Source organism: Sorex fumeus, unplaced genomic scaffold (genome assembly GCF_029834395.1).
Source record: "Sorex fumeus unplaced genomic scaffold, SorFum_2.1 ptg000008l, whole genome shotgun sequence".
Classification (NCBI taxonomy): domain Eukaryota; kingdom Metazoa; phylum Chordata; class Mammalia; order Eulipotyphla; family Soricidae; genus Sorex; species Sorex fumeus.
This window is the reverse complement of record NW_026606065.1, coordinates 383,169-405,101: the sequence shown is the minus strand read 5'-3', so window position 1 is coordinate 405,101 and position 21,933 is coordinate 383,169. Positions and strand designations below refer to the sequence as shown.

Here is a 21,933-nt window from a genome sequence, read left to right as displayed (position 1 = left end):
GGTGGGACCCTTCCAGGACCCGTTTCCTTGCCTCCAGCTGGTGGACAGGTCGCTTTCGATTGCGAATAACCTAGGGGCAGATGCCGGTGATTTCCTCCGCTGGGTGGACCGTGCGCCCTAGCGGAACGAGAACGGTCACATCGGGAACTGTTTGTGGGCACACTGTGCCCAGAGATCCAGCGAGCACGGCGCCCCTGTCTCCCCTCCCGGGTCGTCCTCCCCACGCCTTTCCCCCCACTCTCCGCTCCTAGCGACCCGGATCAAAGGACACCCCGAATTGCTCCTCGGAACCGGGAGTGCGTCCACGGAGAGTTGGCGCGCACGGCCCCGCGTGGGCCGGGCTCTCCTCGGACGCCGGGAGCGAGGTCTGCGCGCCGCGGGGCCGCTGGCCCAGGCTCGGGGACAGTCTCCGCAGCGCGCTGGCGCCGGGGACGGACGGGGTCGGGCCGGGCGAGCTGGCCGGGCGGACCGGAGGCGGCGACCGCCGCTCAGGCCCCGCCTGGGCCGAGCCCGGACTCCGCCCCGCGGGTCCCGACGCCTCCCGCCGGCCCCAGGGCGCTCGCAGCCACTCTCCCCGCTCGCCGACCCGGCGCCGCAACATGCGTCCCCGCTCGTGGGCACGGGCGCCCGCCGGCTGGCTCCTCGCCTTGGGCGCCCTGCTGGGCCCCGCCGCCCGCGCCTGGGAGCTCACCATCCTGCACACCAACGACGTGCACAGCCGCCTGGAGCAGACCAGTCTGGACTCCAGCAAGTGCGTCAACGCCAGCCTGTGTGTGGGTGGCGTGGCGCGCCTCTTCACCAAGGTGCAGCAGATCCGCAAATCCGACCCGCACGTGCTGCTGCTGGACGCCGGCGACCAGTACCAGGGCACCATCTGGTTCACCGTGTACAAGGGCAATGAGGTGGCACACTTCATGAACGCCCTCGGCTACGATGCTATGGTAAGGGGGCGCCGGCCCGGGCGCCGGGGGTGCGCTGCGAGCTGGACAGCTCGGGGATGCTCCGTCCGCCAGGAAGCGGTCCCTCTCGGGGCTCGTGTGCGGGCTGGGGAGCTCGGGCGTCTCGAGGGGCCTCAGCGGAGCCGGAGGGGAGCCTGGACAGTTGTCCTGCGTCGGACACTGCCGCTGGCGTTCCCTGGCTCCCTTCTGCGTGTCCCCAGACGCTCCGTGTGGGTTGTATGCGGAACTAACGGTGAGGCAGCCCTAGGACCTGCTCAGGAAAGTTCTTACAAGAGGAACTGCAGGACCAGGTCACCTGTTTCTAAAGTGACATCAAAAGGACGCCAGAGCCCTGTGATCCCGCGGCATGGGGGCTGCGATCTCAGCCTAGGGGTTCTCTGCGCAGATAGGGTGTGTGCCAAATCACTTACTTTCTGTGTGCCTCAGTTCCATCCTCTATACAATGGTGTTAATCATTGGATCTTTCTCGGACCTGATCAGTTACTCTCTCTGCCTGGCACATCTTCTTGAGTACATTCTGTCCATCTCCTACAAAACGGGGATGATAATTGTATCCACCTCAGAGAGCTTGCCTGGCACGTATGTGGCTCCTAAAATATGCTGGTTATTATAATTATCAGATATCACTCCCTCCACCTTAGGCTTTACTCCTGGCAGTGCTCAGTGGTCACTCCTGGGGAAGGGGGACTCAGGGGATCATATTGAGCACAGGGATAGAACCTGGGTCAGCTGCGTGCAAGGCAAAAGCCCTTCCCGCTGTACTACCTCTCCAGTCATATAGTTTGGGGGATTTAGGGGGACCACACCCAATGGTGCTCAGGGCTTTCAGATCCCTGGCTCTGCACTTAGGGATCATTCCTGGCAGCATTTAGGGGACCCTATGTAGTGTCAGAAATGGAACCCAAGTTGCCATAGAGGGCATGTGCCCTACCAGCTCCAGCCCCATACTACACACACGCACACACACACACACACACACACACACACACACACACACACATAAAGCTTCTAGAGAGGACCAAAATGCTGAAACACTATCAAAGAATTTCAGTAAAATCAATTTGGCAACACAGATTTAGGAGTCATCCAAGTGGTGAATTGCTTTTAAAATCTTTAAAAGCAAGAGTTTAGTCCCAGCCTTAAATGCCCTGCTAAAGGCTATGTTGTGATTGTTGGATTGGCTCTAGGAAGAAGCAGAGAGGGAAGAGAGGGAATTACACACTAATAAATAAATAAGCCCAAAGAGTATATGGTTTTTCTTTTTCTTTTCTTTTATTTTTTCAACCAAGTCACCACCTAGCATTTTGCGTTAAAAATTCTGAAAAAATTCAGCAAGATTGTGAGTGCACAGGAGACAAAAGTCTCTGGTGCTCTTGCGAAGGAAGGGCAGAGCAAGGACCCACAGGGTCTGTGAAGTGCACGTGTGGCGGAGGGAGCAAGGCTGAACTAAAGGGCTAAAGAGCACTGAGTTCAGGGGGCCCAATCGATAGCACAGCGGGTAGGCCATTTGCCTTGCACGTGGCAGACCCGGGTTCGATCCCCGGCATCCCATAGGGTCCCCTGAGCACTGCCAGGAGTAATTCCTGAGTGCAAAGCCAGGAGTAACCCCTGAGCATTGCTGGGTGTGACCCAGAAAGAAAAAATTTTTTAAAAAAGCACTGAGTTTAGTAGCACGCAGCACTGCATCAGATCCTTTGGAAGGACAGGAAAAGATGTTGAGAGGGCAAGTTGTTTGGTTTTTGCCCCCAACAACAAAGTTCATTTTAAGACCAGAGACGTAGTACAGTGTAGGATAACACTCTTTTGTCCTTCCTCAGGTAGCTTAGGTTTGTCAGGTCACATCCATCTAAGGACACTGAACTTGTATTGTAAACAATGTCCTTTCTGTCTGGACACAGGAAGACAGTTAATATTATGCTTTGTAACTTGGGAGTTGATTGACTCCAAATAATATTTACTCCTGGGCATCTGCTTTCTTGACTCAGTTGCCCTTAGTTTCTAGCACCCCAAAAGCAGGGTCCCGACGAGGGACTGAATGGACCCAGGGCAAGCAGTGAGCTACCCTGGCATCGAAATGGGCCAGGCCAAAGAGCCACGATACTCAACTGTAAGTTGAGGGCATGATCATGGACAAATGCTGTCATGATCCAAAAGTAAGTAATGACGAGACTAGGACCCTGCTGGAGCTAGGAAGATTAACCTGGCCTGAGGAAACTTGACATGAGAAGGGCGCAAGATCAAGTCAACAAAATATTGACACATAGTAGGGGAATTGGTCATTCCCTGGGGTAGAACAGTCCATTGATATCTGCGCATAGGTGCGCGATTATTAAGAGAAGGGACAGAGAACGAAAAACGCTTACGATTATCTGGGTATATGGGAATGTTGTAAAAACAATCTTTTAAATCAATGACAATCGGTGGCCAATCCTTAGGAATGGCAGCAGGGGAAGGAAGGCCTGGCTGAAGAGCCCCCTTGGGAACCATGGTGGAGTTAACATTCCGCAGATCAATCAACAGGCACCACTTTCCTGACTTCTTTCGGATAACAAAGACAGGGGAATTCCATTCCGAAAATGAAGTTTCAATATGTCCCAACTTCAGTTGTTCTTCTACCAAGGATTCTAACACCCTTAGTTTTTCATTATTAAGGGGCCACTGGGAGGACCACACGAGATCGTGGGATTTCCACTGAATACGGAGGGGTGCTGGGCGTGAAGCTACAGCAGCTCCAATTAGAAGAGGGGAGGCCTCAGAATCAAAGTTCACAGTGGAATGTGGAAGTGGAATGGGAATCCTAATCTCCGCTTGCCATTGCTCAAGTAAATCTCGTCCCCATAAGTTCAGAGGTATGGGTGCTACATAGGGCTGGAAAGTGGCTGTAATGCCCTCTGGGCCAATACACCTTAACCATCTGGCACTCTGCCGGACAGAGGAGGAAGGCATCATGCCTACTCCGTGCAAACTGTAAGGTATTGCCTGCACAGCCCAGTTACGGGGCCAGTATTGGGTGGAAATGATAGAGGCATCAGCTCCCGTGTCAATCATTCCCTTAAATTTCTTCCCATGAATCTCAAGAGTTAGAAGTGGGCGGTTGCCTTCCCTCAGACGGGCAACATAGGCAATCATAGGATTAGTGCCTTCAAAACCTCCCTCACTAGGACGAATGGATAGACCTGGCACAACAAAAGGAAGTAAGAGAAGCTGAGCGATGTGCTCTCCCTTATCAAATGTCCAAACAGCAGGCACTGTGATAACGATTGTTATTTCATCAGTATAATCAGGATCGATGACCCCAGTATGAATAGTAATTCCCTTAAGAGAGGAACTATTTCTTCCTAAGAGTAAGCCTATGGTACCTTGTGGAATTGGTCCCTTCACACCAGAATTTAATCTGTAGGGACACTGGGCGGGGGTTATAGTAATCGTATTAGGGCAGGAAATATCCAAGGCTGCGCTTCCCACCATCACTGGCTGCAGTGAGTCTACTGATCGGAGCTCTGAGACTCCACACTGGGGAGAGGGGCTGGAACTGGGACGCCAGCTGTAAAATCTTATCACACCGAAGGTTGTATGTTCACGGGCTCACTGGACGGCACTGTTTCACCGCCTGCGTTCAGTGCTCTTGAGCCACTGTGTGTGGCCTGGATCAGAACGGCTGTTGGCCAAGGGCAGACGGAAGAAAAAACGGGGGCCAGGCCGGTCTATATCAATAGTAGTTTATTCCAGTTTATTCCAATCCTCTTCACTCCTGTCTTTCTCTGCCTCCTTCTCTCCTGGGCCCCAGTCTTGGAAGCTCTCTCCTTCTGGCTCTGACTCTGGATCTTTGGAGCCCGAGCTCTCTCACTTCTGACCCCTTTTCTGAGCTTACGTCTTAGTTTATATAGCAGTCACATAAGGCGGTGACATAAAGGTGGGTTGAATACTGACGAATCAACAAAGAGAGGTAAGACCACTCCTCCAGGAGATTAACTCAAGATAAAATCTCATCTACAGAGATTACTTCAGATTACTAGGAGATCCACCCAAGGGTGGGATCCCAACAAGGGTGTGTTCTTCCTTCAGTTAGTAATCTACTTAAATAGTTGTAATAAATCTACTTCTAATATTTCTAGCAATGTCATTCTGTATGAGCACAGTAAGAGATATAAATTTAGTTTGGTTCTTCCTGAGAACATCTCACTATACATTTTGCAGTCCTCAGGCCAGGTTAATCTTCCTAGCTCCAGCAGGGTCCTAGTCTCGTCATTACTTACTTTTGGATCATGACAGCATTTGTCCATGATCATGCCCTCAACTTATAGTTGAGTATCGTGGCTCTTTGGCCTGGCCCATTTCGATGCCAGGGTAGCTCACTGCTTGCCCTGGGTCCATTCAGTCCCTCGTTGGGACCCTTCTTTTGGGGTGCTAGGAACTAAGGGCAACTGAGTCAAGAAATCAGATGCCCAGGAGTAAATATTATTCGGAGTCAATCAACTCCCAAGTTACAAAGCATAATATTAACTGTCTTCCTGTGTCCACACAGAAAGGACATTGTTTACAATACAAGTTCAGTGTCCTTAGATGGATGTGACCTGACAAACCTAAGCTACCTGAGGAAGGACAAAAGAGTGTTATCCTACAGTATAGGGCAGGGGTTAAGGCACCTGACTTGCATGTCACCAATCTAGTTCAATCACCTTCAGGAATGTCCCTAGATCACCACCTGGAGTGACTCAGACACTCCACCACCAACTCCACGACCAAAAAAGAATAATAATAATATAATAAGAAAGAGAGAGAGGAAGGGAAGGGAAGGGAAGGGAAGGGAAGGGAAGGGAAGGGAAGGGAAGGAAGGAAGGAAGGAAGGAAGGAAGGAAGGAAGGAAGGAAGGAAGTTCTAAAGAGATGAGAGAAAAACAGAAAGATTCTCTCTATTCTGAGTGCTGAGATTATTAGGGTGCTCAAAGCAGCAGCAATTCAAATGGATCCCCAAACCCCAGAGTTCACCCATTGGGATGGGGGGGTTGGGTACCAGCATCAGGACACCACAGGAGAATCTAGGTTAGATGGAACCCTGTGTGTCCTCTTAGCTTTCCTGTCTCTCCAGCCCAAACTGCCTGATGCCTTGCACAAATTAATGACAGAATAAATATTTATTGAATTGAGCCCTTACCAGCCTCTTTCCATTTCCTTCCAGAAAGCTAAGATAAACCTTGCATGAGTCTGTTTCCATTTCACATGTAAACGACAATTCTGTAAAATTTTCTTTGGTGACATGCTATTCTCCACAATTGAATGCACTCCTTTTTGTGGAAAACAAATGGTGAAGTCTGAGTTTTCCCTAATAATTACCTTTTCATCTTAAAGAAGCTCATGGCGTTAATCACCATATCAGGTGTCTCTGAGGCGATGTCTGCCTGGGTGCGGCTAGCACAGTCTGCTGCAAGTTACAGCCCATCAGCACCAGGAATATTTAGAATACTTTTCGTTAGACAAAATTGCTTTCTTTTAAATTTCATTCAAAAGCATTGGACTGAAACCTGAGGAAAAATAGATTGCTAGAGAAAAATAGACTGCTTGAATCTTTTTGGCATGGGGTAAAGAGCTGGAAGAGATGAAAGATGGTGAGGCTGGTGACCATGTCCCAGTTTGGGGGGTGTCGAACATGATTTGACCTGAATAAAACCCAAGTCCTGTCTTTGTGATGCTTGTGTTACAGCTCTGACATTTTCTTGCTTAAGAGGAATTTTTTCACTATTTTTTTTTATAGTATACAATTTCCCAAAAGTTTATTACAGGATAACATTCGCCACCCTTGAATCCCAGGAAACTAGAGATTTAGATAAGGATGGGAAAGATCTGTGGACAGGCACTCCCAGTTCCCTAAAAACTGGACCTGATTAGAGAAGTCAAGCTAATAATTCAAAGGTCAAGTGGGTAAAGGAGAAGCTGCTAGTACCTCATTTGATCTAGAGGCTCCTTTGAACTAGGCCTCACAAAGCTATAGATCTTCCTGACCCAATGAGATTAGCCAAAGCAATTTTGATGGTTCTGATAGGGCCAGAACAGGCACCTGGATCAGTTCCTGAGCAGAAATCTTTCTGAGGATGTCAAATGCCCCAAGACGGTGTTAACTTCTCCCAGAAACGCCTAACAAGGAAGACATCATGGATGTTCTCAGTGTGAACTTGACTGGGTTACCTTCTTCGACCTCTTATTCCTGGCTGTAAGGAGGGGTAACCTCCAGCCCACTGTAATGATTTTTGGGAGTAACACATGAGATAATAAACATAAAAATTCCTAGCTCCCCTGCTGACTTACAGCTCAGCAAAGATTAGTCTGTTCTGCCAACAAAGAAGTAAGAAATCATTTTGAGGAAGGAAAGATTGAGGTTTGCTGCTCTGATAATCTGATTCTGACAGTCTGACACAGGGAACACTGCATCCTCCCCCACCGTCATCTTCTAAAGTTCTAGGAGACTTTCTAAACCCCGTGATCTAAACTATTCTTAATACTTGCTCCTTCTGACTGCACTCATTTGTGGACTCTAAAACAACATAACGTGAGGCTGACTCCCAAGGACAGTAGATACAAGGGCCAGGAAGACTGCTCCATAGCTAGCAGCCTGCCTCATGAGCAGAGGGGAGAAGGCAGCTGGAATAGAGAAGGGATCACTACGAAAATGATGGCTGGAGGAACCAGTAGGGCTGGGAGATGTGTGCTGAAAGTAGATAATGGACCAAACACGATAACCTCTCAGTATCTAAATTGCAATCCATAATGCCCAAAAGTAGAGAGTATGGGGAATATTGTCTGCCATGGAGGCAGTGGGAGGGTGGGAAGTGGGGGGTATGCCGGGGATATTGGTGGTGGGGAATGTTCATATTTGGGTTACAATCACACAATGATCAAACACCCATCTCTCAAATTAATCAAAAACAAAAGGAATGGGTGTTTGATCACTGCGTGATTATAACCCAAACATGAAAGCGTGTAACTATCTCATGTTGATTCAATAAAATTTTTTAAAAAATTGTATGTATATATATATAAATAAATAAATATCACAAATCACAAATCATCCTGTTATTCGTTGATTGCCTCAAGCAGGCCCCAGTAATGTCTCTTTCATCCTAGCCCTGAGATTATATTCAAGGCTCTTTAGGAGAATGAGACCCATCATTGTTACTGGTATTTCGCATATTTGGTACGCCACGGGGAGTCTGCCAGACTCTGCCCTGTGGGCAGGCTACATTCGATAGCCTGCAAGTTTGTCCAAAGTAGGAATGAGACAATAAGATGTCATAAAAAAAAAAAGTTCTGATAAGATGTCGCGTGGCCGCTTTTGCGGCCGCGCGGTTCCAAGATCTGGATTTTATAGTCTCTGAGTCTTGGCCGCTGATGGGATTACACGGCGCCAGGGGGCCAGGTGGTGGGTGTGACCCCCGCCTACTGGAATTTGGAGGATCTGGGTGGAAGATGCTCGACTCCAATTCGAGTAGGCTTGGAGGTCTCAGCCCCGTAACCCGCGTGGCTTTGTCCCTCTGCCAGTACCTTCATGTGTGCGGAGAGTGGTCTCAGCATGGTGGTGGCTGGTCCTGGAGGTCTTCGGCTGCTGGAGCCCTGGTCGGGGCGGGGAGGAAAGCTCAACCCACTCCCCTCCAAGGGGCCCCGGCGAGGACAGCCAGGCGCGGGGGCAGGAGACTGCACTGTTCTCTTCTGGGAGCTGATATATATATATATATATATATATATATATATATATATATATATATATATCACTGTAGCACTGTCCTCCTCTTGTTCATCGATTTGCTTGAGCGGGCACCAGTAACATCTCACAACAAATTGTGAGACTTGTTGTTACTGTTTTTGGTATATTGAATACAGCACCATGCGGGCGAGATATTCTTGGTAGCTTGCCGGGCTCTTGGATAGGGGCGAAGGAATCAAACCCAGGTCGGCCTGCAAGGCAAATGCCCTACCCACTGTGCTATATATATATATATGACCAATCTCCTTTCTCAGATTGGTCAAATCCCCACAAAGCACAAATTCAGAAGGATTCACCTCCAGGGATGGGATTCTGGCCTTTGGTGGGCTGTGAAGGGCGTCAGTTTGAAGAAGACAGACTCCTCTCACTAAGGGCCCATATCTTTCCTCCCACACCTGGTGCAGCTAGGAGGCTCCTCAGGATCTTCCTGTGTGAGAGCAGCAAGATCATAACTCAGATTAATATTAAACTCGGGATTTCAAACTGTCCCAAGGCACTTTAGATCACCAAGCCCTCTTCCAGCACTCTTCCTGGGGAGTTGGCTTGGCGAGTGGGGGGAGGTTATCTTAGGCGCTTGGGGCTAACCTGTTGGCCTGTGCTGCAGGGTTTGAACTCATTCAAGTGTTGGGCAGCACTTCCAGCTGCTGATCCATCTTCTGGGTCATCCGGAGCCCAGTTTCTGATCAGAATGCATCCTCTGCCTCAGCAAATACTCCCAGATGCCTGCAGAAATAGCTAGGGTGGGGTTTGTAACTCCTACCTTTAACTCACCCAGGATACCATTCGACAGGTTCCCTTTCATTTTCTTGCCCAATCTCCCAGGTAGACAGTGCACTGGGTCTACTTCCTGGCTCCATGCACAACTCCTGGAACACTTGGGGTGTCAGGTAGTGCTGAGGATTAAAACTTGGGCTCCTCTTGGACCTGGAGAGAGAGTACAGCAGGTAGCAATAAGCTGGATTTTATTCCCAGCACCGTAGATGTGCTCCTCCCCCCCCCCCAGCACCTCCAGGAATGATCCTGAGCACAGAACAAAGATTAAGTCCTCAGCACTGCTGGGTACAACCCAAAAACTAAAAAAGTTTTTAAAAAGTAGGGCTCCTGTGTCAGCCCATTGATATATCTCTTCAGTCTGTCTACTTGTAATTTAAAATTATGCAACCTATCCTGTTACTCAGCTCATTCGCCTTTTTGTTGGGGTGGGAGAGAGAGAAGAGACCACAAGGAGGCCGCTGAGTGGTGCTCAGGAAGCCTGGGGCCGCTCCCTGCATTGTGCAGCCAACTGAAGACTGTGGTTTCATGCAAGGGCCCCACAGTGTCAGAGATCACCTTGGCCACCTGATAATGCTTGGGTGGGGGGGCTCACCACACAGTGCTCAGGAGAACATGCAGTGCCAGGAGTCAAAACTAGGTTAGCTGCAGGCAAGGCACTGCTCTTTATTTAACCCCCGTTCTAGGTCTCTGGCCCTTTTCCTGTGTCTTCAGGGCAACTTGGTCCCAGACTGTTTCCTGTTTTCTGGTTGTTTATTTTTTAGGAGTCACCGTGTTACTCTGTGTCTGGTTTATGTATGTACGCTGTCTCTCCCGAGGTCCTGCCTTCTGCTTCCTTGGGGGTGGGTTCGGAGATGGCACCCAGACTGTGCTGCAGTTCCACAAATAGGTTTTCCCCAGGGTGCCTCCAGCCAGCCACACCCGCACAGATTTCCTAAAGGCAGAGCTGCGGGTCACGGACTTGTCTAACCACTTAACCAAGGACTCAGAGTGCTGGCCCCTCTGCAACCTCACCCCTCTCCGTGGCAATTCTTGGCCAACTTTCCACCAAGACTGCAGGGCCACTGTGCTTCTCTAAGTGACTGTTTTTCTCTGGTAGCAAATAGATTTGATTTGTTAACTCTCAGGTTTTCTTTTGCCATTTTGTTCAAATTTTAGACATGACAAATTCTTCCTGATTTCTATTAAATTTGACCCTGGAGCAGGAGTCTTTCATTCAGTATAATCGAGGGAGTTCTATTTTTCCCTCCTTCCCTTGTGGCTTAGGCCTTTGAAAGTTTATAGGAAAGTTGGTTCATTTGAAGTTTTTCATCCCTGGGACTCTTACCAGAAATTCAGAGATGAGTAATATCTCTCTGCCTCCTGAGAAATAATAAATCTATAATCTGGGCTTGGTGTCTACCTCTCTGAGTTTCCAAATCCCGTGTCTATAAAATAAGAGGTTTGCTCCAGTTCTTCTCAGGTTCCTCACATCTGTAAACAAATGACCTCCTAAGGAATGCTTTGATTCCATGTGGATTTAGTGGACTATTTCAAGTCAGTAATAGGACAACCAGGTGGGGCAGAGGTGCGGAGAGAGACCGGAATGGATGGCTAGCCTGAACCCAAGAGAGAAGGCAGTGGTCATGGCTGGACAGCTTAAAGGACATCTGAAAAATTCGGAATTTTCGGGGCTGGAGCTATAGTACAGTGGATAGGGCGTTTGCGTTGCACGCAGCCAACCGGGGTTCAATTCCCAGCATCCCATATGGTCCCCTGAGCACCACCAGGAGTAATTCCTGAGTGCAGAGCCAGGAGTAACCCCTGTGCATGGTTGGGTGTGACCCAAAAAGAAAAAAAAAGTTCAGAATTTTCTCAGTTGTCCTGGGAATGCAACAGCTATGTGTACCTAGGTCGAGAGGTCAACATGACAAATGACCTGGCACCCAAGCTGTGCAGGAGGAAGAGAGCGGCTTGGAACACCTTCAAGAACGTCGAAGAAATAGCTAAGAGGACGAAGAACCTCCGGCTCCGGGCACATCTCTTTGATTCCACGGTTCTTCCTGCATTAACATATGCCTCAGAGACCTGGGCCCTACGCAAACAAGATGAGAATGCTATTCAGGTCTCCCAAAAAAGAATAGAAAGAGCTATGCTTGGAATATCACGTTTCACTCAAATGAGAGAAAGAATTCGGAGTTCTGACATCCGTCGATGATCAAGAATCATGGACGCTGTCTCATTTGCCAAGGTGTCGAAAATCAGATGGGCTGGTCACGTAATGAGATTTAAAGATGACCGCTGGACTAGAGCTGTTACCGACTGGATTCCACGGGATGTCAAAAGACCGCGTGGCCGCCCACCTTCCAGATGGTCAGACTTCTTCGTCAAGATCATGAACGATCGGTTTGAGGCCCTTCATGTTCCCGGAGCGAACAGATGCCATTGGGCTACACTAGCACGCGACAGGGACAAATGGAGACGTTACTGGCGCCCGCTCGAGCAAATCGCCGACTAACGGGAAGTTAAGTGATTAAGTGATTAAGTCCTGGGAAGCCACTGAAGGTGTTCAAGTAGATAATCACAGGTAATGAAAAACCAATAACTGGTCTTTGACCCCAACCCCTCACACTCAGCTCCAAAGGAAAAGAAGAAGAAAAAAATAACAATAGAATTTTCAGAATAATAAGTTTTTCGTGTAAGCTAATGAGATGGCTGGTAGTTGCACAGTCCTCCATAGTTTTGAATGGGACCAGGCACAAAACAGACCCAGCCGTGATAACAAGATTGGGCCTTCTAGACTTCTCTGGGTCTCCTGGGAGCGGGGAAGGACCAAAGGTCAAACTCATCAGCAATGGTTTAATGAAATCACATCTGTGAAATAAAACTGCCATGAAAGCTCCTAAATGAGGGGATTTGGAGAGCTTTGGGGGGTGGTGATCAGCTTCTGGGGCAAATTGTTCTCCGAAGCTCTGTGTCATTAACCCACCCTCCTATTTTGCCCTGTATATGTCTCCCATACTGGCACCCGCTTGAGTAAATTGATGAATAATGGGATGACAGCGACAGTGATGTCTCCCACACATGCGCTGCATCCTTCATAATAAATAGGTCGCCATCTTGAGTTCTGTGACTCATTCTTTCAAACGCTCAACCCTGAGAAGGGGTCGTGGGAATACCAGATTTATAGCCGGTCACAAGCTCAGGCAGTGCAAGTCTTGTAACTGGTGTTTCAAGTGTGGCCTGTGTGCTCTGATGCCCTTTATTGGTCAGGACTATCCACCGGATCTCTGCAGAGAACTGGAGACTTGTTGACATGAGGAAAGACTTCTCAGAGTCCTGGGCAAATCAGAGTTTTGGCATTGGAGCAGTTAGCAGTGGGAGGGGAGGACAACAGAGAAGAGGAAGCAGTGACATAATATCAAATGCCCAGGACTGAGCTGGGGAGACACTGAAATCAGAGGAGACACTTTCGGTGGAGGCGGTACAGCATAGGACTAAGACGGTCAGACTAAGGTGGCTGAGTCTGCTGGGACCGGGTCTTCTCTGCCGCTTAGAACAAGGCAGCTAATCTCATCATACTTCCATGAGCAGGCACACGTGATGCTCAGGATGGTGGTCTTCTCCCATCCATTACTGCAGTGGTCAGAGGCCATGGAGAGGGCTGAGGAGTGCTTTGTGTGGTCCCTGCCCTGAGAAGTGGTTGGTAAGTGCTGGTGATGCTGTTGCTAGAAATCTGACCACCCCAGAAGACCAAAATGGTTCAACACAGGGCACAGAATCAGCAAGTTTTGAAGGCGCTACAGCAGAGTGCAGATGCTTCTTCCTTGTTTACCCCTGACAGCTGAAACCTGTTATTTCCTGCACAGAAATGACATTTAAAGGCCTTTCTTGGGTGTGCTGGACATGGTGTCATCGAAAGATGACTAAAAGAGTTCAATCCAGGGACATCAGGAGGGACAGCGGGTTCTTACACTGCTATGCAGGGGTGCAGATTCTTCTGCCTGTGCTTACCTGATAGCTGACACCCTCTGCCAGTACAGAAATGGCCTCTCAAGCTCTCTCCAGGGCATACTGCACATGACAGCAGTATGGGCCTGGGAAGAGATTTAGATGGGTTGTAAAGACCTCAGCTTCCCTTCTTAGCCCTTCCCACTCACTAGTTGTGTGGGTTTGGATGATAGGTTTAATTTCCTTGGCTCTGATGATGCACAGGCCTGAGTGTATGCAGCTACCTAAGCTCAGTTCCCATATTTGCCGCAGGGTGTCAAGGAACACACCAGGTCAGATGTTTACAGTAGCAAGAAGAAGGAAAACTCCCTAATAAGAGGGACAGCAGTCAGAGTGTGGTTCCTATGAAGTATTCAGTTTTCTTTTCCTTTTTTTCCCCTTTAAATCGAATCACCGTGAGATACAGTTACAAAGCTTTCATGTTTGAGTTTCAGTCAGACAGTGGTTGAACAACCATCCCTCCACCAGTGCACATTCTCCACCACCAATGTCCCAGTATTTCCCCCCACCACCACCCCGTCCCAACCCTCCCCCTGCCTCTATGGCAGACAATTTCTCCCATACTCTCTCTCTACTTTTGGGCTTTATGGCTTGCAATACAGATACTGAGAGACTATCATACTTACCACATTTGGTCCTTTATCTACTTTTGTGTCAGCAGTTTTCAACAGGGAAAAGACACCTGCTCCTGGAAGGCTTGCTTTGCCTTGCATACATCTGACCCAAGTCCGATTCCCGGTATCCCAAACCTGCTAGGAATGACCCCTGTGCACAGAGCCTGGAAAAATACACAAAGCAGCCACTCCTAGTACAGTCATGCTGTGAACATATCCCACTTATCTTAGTGCTGAGATTAGGGTTTTCTGACTTGTTACTGCTGCCCGGTATCAATGGATTCTGCTATCTCACCATTCAGCACAGGACATAATCACCCATCTGTCTTGCTGCTTCCGTCTTGGAAGGAACTCTTGAGAAAATGCAGAATAAACAAGACTTTGAGTGGAGGTGTTTAAGATGGGGTCTCTCCTGACAGCTGACAACGGTCACCTGAGGGTTTTTCTCTCAGTGACGGAGGAGTGATCTTCTTCGTGAAGATCATGAATGATTGGTTTGAGGCTCTTCATGTTCCCAGAGCGAACAGATGCCATTGGGCTACACTAGCACGTGACAGGGACAAATGGAGACATTACTGGCACCCGCTCGAGCAAATCGACGACTAACGGGAAGTTAAGTGATTAAGTGATTAAGTCACAGAGGAGTGCAAGAGGGTCAGATGCTGTGTGTCCTTTGCAGACCCTCAGCTCCTGCCTGGCCTTGTCTCCTCATCTGCCAGCTTTACTGAAGTTGTCCCTGACTTGATTTTGCACACATCTAAATTTGCTTCTCTCTCTCCTTTTTTTTAAAAAAATTTGATTTTGGTTTGGGGCTACACCCAGAGCTGCTTGCGGGTGGTTCCTGGCTGGCTCCTGTTAGTGCTGAGGGGAATGCACAGTGCCAGGGATCAGACCTTTCCCTCTGTAAAGCAAGGACTCAACCCCTTGAGCAGCCTCTCTGGCCCCAAATTTGCTCCTCCTAATTCTCTCTCACTGCTCTTTGCTTGTGGAGAGTTGGGTCTTCTTCAGGTAGCTCCGATTGCCCACTGTTTCCAGTAGGAGTGGTTAGGAGGACTTTTGATGACGCACTGCTTTTAGTCATAGACAATGGGATGATGATAAGCCTGATTATTTCCTGCCCGCCTTGCAGGCTCATTTACGCATTCCGTCCACGCAGACCTGCCTGGCATTTCCAGGAACCACAGCTCTGAGGGCAGTGTGAGACCTGCTGAGGTAGTACTCCTCCCTGTATGGGGGTGAACCTTGCACATTTGAGCCCTTTTAACCATCTTGAGAATTTGGGTAAGAGCTGTGAAGCAGGGATCATGGAGATAAGCAAAAGGAAACTGACTCACTGCTGACTTCTGTGCAGGAGAATTCTAATGCTGGAGCTTTCCTCTGCAGAAGACAGGACATCAAGTTCTCTTATGTGCCAGATATGGCCAAGTCAATCGCTCACCTTCTTCCTCTCTCCCAAAAGAACTAAGCCGTGACAATAACCTGAGAGTCATGAGCTTCCAAAGTCTCTCATATTGATGAAACTCTGAGAGATATTTTATTTGCAGTTACAATGTCTTGTTGATCAATACAGACTATTCATGCTAGCTTCAGAAATTTGAAAGAGGTAGCCCGGTGGCAGTGGTAGCACTGTAGCACTGTCCTCCCTTGTTCATCGATTTGCTCTAGCGGGCCCAGTAACGTCTTCATTGTGAAACATTTTGTTACTTTGTTTTGGCATATCAAATATGTCACAGGTAGCTTGCCAGGCTTTGCCATGCGGGCAAGATACTCTTGGTAGCTTGCTGGGCTCTCCGAGAGGGGCGGAGGAATCGGACCCCGGTCGCCCAGGTTGGCTGCGTGCAAGGCAAACACTCTACCTGCTGTGCTATCGCTCCAGCCCACAGCAGTGGTAAAGTTTGTTTTTTGTTTGTTTGTTTTTTGATACGGGAGGCCTTCTGGGACTCAAACCCAGGGACCTACATTCTTGGTCCCAGCCATGGTATTTCAAGGGCAGCCCCCTACCCCAACTCAGCAGTGCTTAGGGAACGAACCAGGGGCTACTCCCGGCAAGAGTGCAGGGCCAGCAGGGGTGCAGGGAGAGAATGTGGTGCTGAGGATCAAACTTGAAGCCTCAGATGTGCAAGCCATGCACTTTCAGCCAGCTGAGACATCCCCAGACCCAACAATGTTTAGGGGATTTTTCCCCCAAGGGAGGGAAAGTTGTTCATTATCCCCAGAATTCAACCGTCAGAATTTCTCAATGTCTGGGACTCCACAGGCCTCTCTTTCTGATGCATAGTCTCCACCCCACAACACGCTTCCCTCCTCTTTTCCTGTCTGAGGCCCACACCCAATCCAAGATGCAAGCAGAGGAAAAAGGAAACAAAAGCAGCCCGAGTGTATCTTTCTTGTCCAGCATTTGTGTTTTCTTTATTTTTTTAATTTAATTTTTATTAGTGAAACACCATGAGGTACAGTTGTAGACTTACAAATTTTGTGCTTGGGTTTCAATTATACAATGATCAAATACCCATCCCTCCACCAGCATTTGTGTTTTCTTAACTGCAAACTGGAAAGAATGAAACAACGATTTGTGGACTTGGCAGCTTTCTATACTCACAAATACATTCCAATGCCCTGTAAAAATTGTATCTCTTTTCTTCCCCTTTATAAGCACACACTTTAAAAAATTCTTTTGGTACTTCTTGAATAAGTGGTTCTGCATGTAATCCAAATAGTTTTTGAAGCCCTACTTCCTTAAAGATATAACTAAACTTGTCTAGATGAACAAGTTCTGTACGCAGCTTTGATGTATGCGCCTTTCATATATGAGAGCCTGTGTGGTCATTAGTCTGAAAAGGAAAATGTGGACTGCTTTGTGTTTCAGTACTTGTTCATTCATTTATTCACTCAACAGATATTAAAGTGCAGATGTTCTGAGTTGAACCCTGGGTGCTTTGCTGCCGTTCAACCCCACGACCCAGATGAGGGGGTGCTGTGGGACGAAGCACAACCCAATTTCAGTCGAGGTTCCCAGAGACAGAAATAACTTCAGTCAAACTAAACACAGTGTGTGACGTTCTCCTCTTGTGGTTGTTGTTGAGTTTGCTTGAGTGATGAGTAACTAAGGTCACAGAATAGAGGCTCTCCCCTTGGCCCTTAGGTGATAGTCACACAGGGTGAGTTGGCTATAAATGGATAAGTACATTGGTTGCAGATTTCTGGCAGGATAAAGATTTCTGTAGGGTAGCACCCAAGAGAGTCTTCAACAAATCGAGCACGTGTGTTGCATGTGTGAGACCTGAAATTTGATCTTCAGCATGGCCCCCTTTTCGTGCCAAGTTGAAAGGCAAACATAGCACATCACAGCACAAACCAGGGTTTGTGTACAAACCGAGTACAGGACTGCGTTAGTATTCACTAACGAACATGCCACTTCACGGAGCAGCTGGGGCTAGACAGTGGCCCCATGCCTGACTCCGGAAGAAAGAAACACAGATGTGTAGGAACTGGAGCAATAGCACAGAGGGTAGGGCGTTTGGATTCCCAGCATCCCATATGGTCCCCTGAGCACTGCTAGGAGTGATTCCTGAGTGCAGAGATAGGAGTAACCCCTTGCATTGCCACGTGTGACCCAAAATGAGAAAAAAAAAAAAAGAACAATCCTCATGCATGAGTGAACAATATTCTTGGACACATCATAAGACACTCCCTACCCATTTTCCATACTTACCATGCCATATTTGATGGGGTTCTGGGGTTCAGACAGTAGGCAACAAATCATAGAGGAAAATATATATATATATGCATATATGCATATTTTCAGACATATATACCAAAGCTCACATCACCCAAACTTTAACAACATGTTAGTGATATCCTATAGAATGTCCTAATGGCTCCTGACAAAATAGAACAGTCTTCATACTGTTTTCTATATGAACATTTTTTTGTAAGCATGTTCAGCAGTTCTCCATAACAGACAATACAAAATATATTTTTTCGTTTGTGTATCGGGACAGGGACTGGGGCTTGGGATGGAAACATCCCAATTTGGTGGTGGAAAGGTGTAATGGTGGTGGGATTGGTGTTCGAATATTAAATGTAATCAAATATTGTGAAGTAACAAATTAAAAAATAAAACACAGATGTGTGAGGTGGCAGCCAGCCCAAGGACAGTGCTGACAAACATGTGTGCTGGCCTATGGGATCTCCTCAGCCAGGTATGGCCAACAGGGGAGGTGGGGGATACTTCTTGGCAAGTCACACCAGAGTTTCATCTCTGAAAGTTCATTGCCTGTAGGGGGATCAGTGTTCTGGGAACTGTGGGCACCTGAGGCTTGCCAGGAAAGTGAAGCATCTCTGAGAGGTTGCCTGGAGGTGTCCTCAGTCAAACCAAAGTTGCCGTGGGTGGTGGGAAGCCTGAAAGCCCCACCAGGGTGGAAAGCAGCCAGGTGGGTGCAGAAGGGAGCTGTAACCTTGGGGTATGCTCTGAGTGGGTGGAAAAGGGGACGCCTTACTGCTTGATCTCTACAAGAAGAAAACATTCAGCCCCATCAGAAAATGGGGCGATGAAATGAACAGAAACGTTCTCAAAGAAGAAATCCAAATGGCCAAAAGGCATGTGAAAAAAACGCTCTTCATCACTAATCATCAGGGAGATGCAGATCAAAACCACAATGAGATATCATCTCACACCACAGAGACTGGCTCACATCCAAAAGAACAAAAGCAACCAGTGTTGGCGTGGATGTGGGAAGAAAGGGACTCTCCTTCACTGCTGGTGGAAATGCCAACTGGTTCAACCCTTTCAGAAAACAGCATGGATGCATCTCAAAAAACTAGAAGTTGAGCTTCCTTTTGACCCAGCAATACCACTTCTGGGAATATATCCCAGAGAAGCAAAAAAGTATAGTAGAAATGACATCTGCACTTGTATGTTCATTGAAGCAGTGTTTACAATAGCCAAAATCTGGAAAAAACCCAAGTGCCTGCCCGAGAACAGATGACTGGTTAAAGAAACTCTGCTACATCTACACAATGGAATATACGCTGTTAGAAAGGATGAAGTCATGAAGTTTGCATATAAGTGGATAAAGATGGAGACTATCATGTTAAGTGAAATGAGTCAGGAAGAGAGGGACATAAAGACAGAAAGAGATAGAAAGATTGCACTCATTTGTGGAATATAAAGTAACAGAATGGGAGACTTACACCCAAGAATAGTAGAGATGAGTACCAGGAGGATTGCTCCACGGCTTGGAAGCTGGCCTCACATGCTGGGAGAAAAAGAAGCTCAGATAGAGAAGGGACCATCAAGTAAAGGGTGCTGGGAAGGCCCGTTCGGGTTAAGAGATACATGCGGAAAGTAGACTATAGACCCAGTGATGGCCACTCAATACCTCCACTGCAAACCACAACACCCAAAAGGAGAGAGAGAGAGCGAGCAGAAGGGAATCCCCTGCCACAGAAGCGGGTTGGGGTGGGGAGGAAGGGGTGGGGAGGAAGGGGTGGGAGTGGTGGGAGGGATACTGGGATCATTGGTGGTGGAGTGTGGGCACCGGTGAAGGCATGGGTACTCCATCATTGTATGACTGAAACGTAGGCACACAAGTTTGCAAGTCTGTACCTGTACCTCATGGTGATTCATTCCAAATAAATAATGAAATTAAATTAAAAGATGAAAAAAAAGGGTGGAGGGCACTTTGTGGCCAGAGGACTGGCGAGAAGTTTGCTGGAAAGTCCAGAAGAGGCAGAGCAGGAAACAGTGTGAAAGAGGGCAGGAAGCAGGGAAGCGGGGGAGCAGGACTTGATCGTTGATGAGCACAAGGGAGGCTGGGGGAATGGGCGGGGGGAAGCAGAAAGAGGGACTCCCTATTGCCTGGCTCCTCGGGGTCTTTCCCAACACCCGGAACCACACACATCCTCACCCACACCTGGCCTCTTTCTCAAGTTTCTGGGGCATAAGTGTCCTCAGGTCATCCCTGAGGAGAATCACTGGCCAGCAAACAGGAGTGGTGGGGAGGAGGGAGGGAGGGAGGAAGGGAGGGAGGGAGGGAGGGAGGGAGGGAGGGAGGGAGGTCTGAGCACCAGAGCCCTCCAGGATGTTCCTGTGAAAGAAACTGCACAGGCCTTGCGGGCCTCCTCAGCTGCTCCCTCTCAACGGACACTTTTTTTTTTTGCATTGTGGGAGATCAAACCTAGGGCTACACAAATGGAAGGCAAGAGCTCCGCTGTGAGCTGACACACGAGCTCTCGAAGTCTGTCACCCACTAAGCCTGGGTTCATGCTGAGCAGGCCTGAAATGAAAGGGAAGGGATCTTTGCAAAACTCAGGAGGAAAAAAAAATCCACATGTTCTGGTAACTGTTTGAATAAAAATTCTGCGGCAGATTGAGGCCAGTTATCGCAGGATGTAGTAGGAAGAAGGGGATCCCTGTGAGTTCATGGCCCATGTGACTCCAGGGTCCGTTCCCCAGCTGTCAAAGCAGGTGGGCCTGCAGCCAGGCCTCATGGGTTCTTGACCTGCGAGGCTGCAACTTGCAGGACTTAGCAACTTGATTGCCAGTTGTGACCCAGTTTCCTGCTAAAATTATCTCTGTAGCTGCTATGTTCATTCATCAGAGGTTTTGGAAAGAGAATGTACCAGGTTGCAACCTAAGGCTAGGGAGACTGTCTTGGAACCTTTTCTTCCCATTCCGGCACACAGACATGATAGCGCTTGTACAGAACTCTAGCTTCTCAAAAGGCTGTGCGCTGCTTTTCCCCAGGGCTGACTGGCAGGAACTCTAGCCAGGGGAATTAATTCTGTCTGTTTCCTCCCTTCCAATTATTCTTTGATGTGTTCATTCATTTCAGAGAGATTTCCCAAGTGTCTTCCCTGTGGTAGGTGCATTTTAAATAGATTCAGGAAAGATGACTTTGATCACTTGAACGGTAACTGAAAAAAAAAATCAGAACATGGAAGATTTCACTATAAGAACAAAATAGTCCAGAATTGAGTCCTTCCTCCTAAGAAGGCTTCCGGGTGACTGCTGACTTTTGTGTTCTTCCTGTCAACTGTTGAGTAAGTTCCCGTACCAAGGCTCAGCCTCATGCTTTCTCCTGCGTGCCACGGAGCAGAGGCACTCTCCCACGGAAGGCCTTCTCTCACACTCACTCCGAGAATAATTTCCTCTATTCATCCATTCACAATGGGGTTTATCGGCGAATAAATAAATGGATAAATGCGTGCCCTCCCAGAGGTTGGAGTGGGTGGGGGCTGGAAGTTGACTTGGAGGAAAAAACAAAAACCAAAACCCTGGAAGTTGACTTGTGGTCTCAGAAGACAGTGGTAAGGAGGCCAGATGGCTGCTGGTTTCCGTGGCAGATTCCATTCACAGTATTCCTGGAACTAACGTGGCAAGAGAAAAAGAGTCTGGAAGGATTCTTACCTCTCTGCTTGGAGAGTATTGCTTTCAGCGTTTGTTCCTCACTGGAGACATTTTACTGTTGTTAAAAGTCAACAGATAGAATCCAAAATTACAGTTGTCTCAGTGCCAGCAAGAAAACGCTCTGACATCTCTACTGTCATCTCTAACTTATTGATAGTAACTTCCTCTGAGGCCCCAATAAGACAGATTCTGAGGCTTATACAAATTCACTGCGACAGACTTGATCGATTCATTACTATAAGTTATTAACAAGAGGAATATTACGGGAGTGATGCTGTGACATCATGTGTTTGCACTTAATTTGGGTGGATACTAGAGATTGTCCATTTATCTTGGTATCCAAGACATGAGAACTGAATGTTCTCATAGAGTCCACTGGAAATAAATAAATGGATAGAGAAATCCTGATAACTACCTGAAATTTTGTCTAAGA

General features: G+C 48.1%; 1 protein-coding gene across 1 annotated transcript in view; it reads left to right on the top strand.

The window, feature by feature from the left end:
- The first annotated feature begins 497 nt into the window (after positions 1–497).
- Positions 498–21,933, top strand: part of NT5E (5'-nucleotidase ecto) — a 71,461-nt gene continuing 50,025 nt past the window's right edge. The window contains exon 1 of the mRNA XM_056109932.1: positions 498–941. Within this exon, the coding sequence (XP_055965907.1) occupies positions 600–941 (342 nt within the window). The 5' untranslated portion in view covers positions 498–599. The remainder of the gene's footprint in view (positions 942–21,933) is intronic.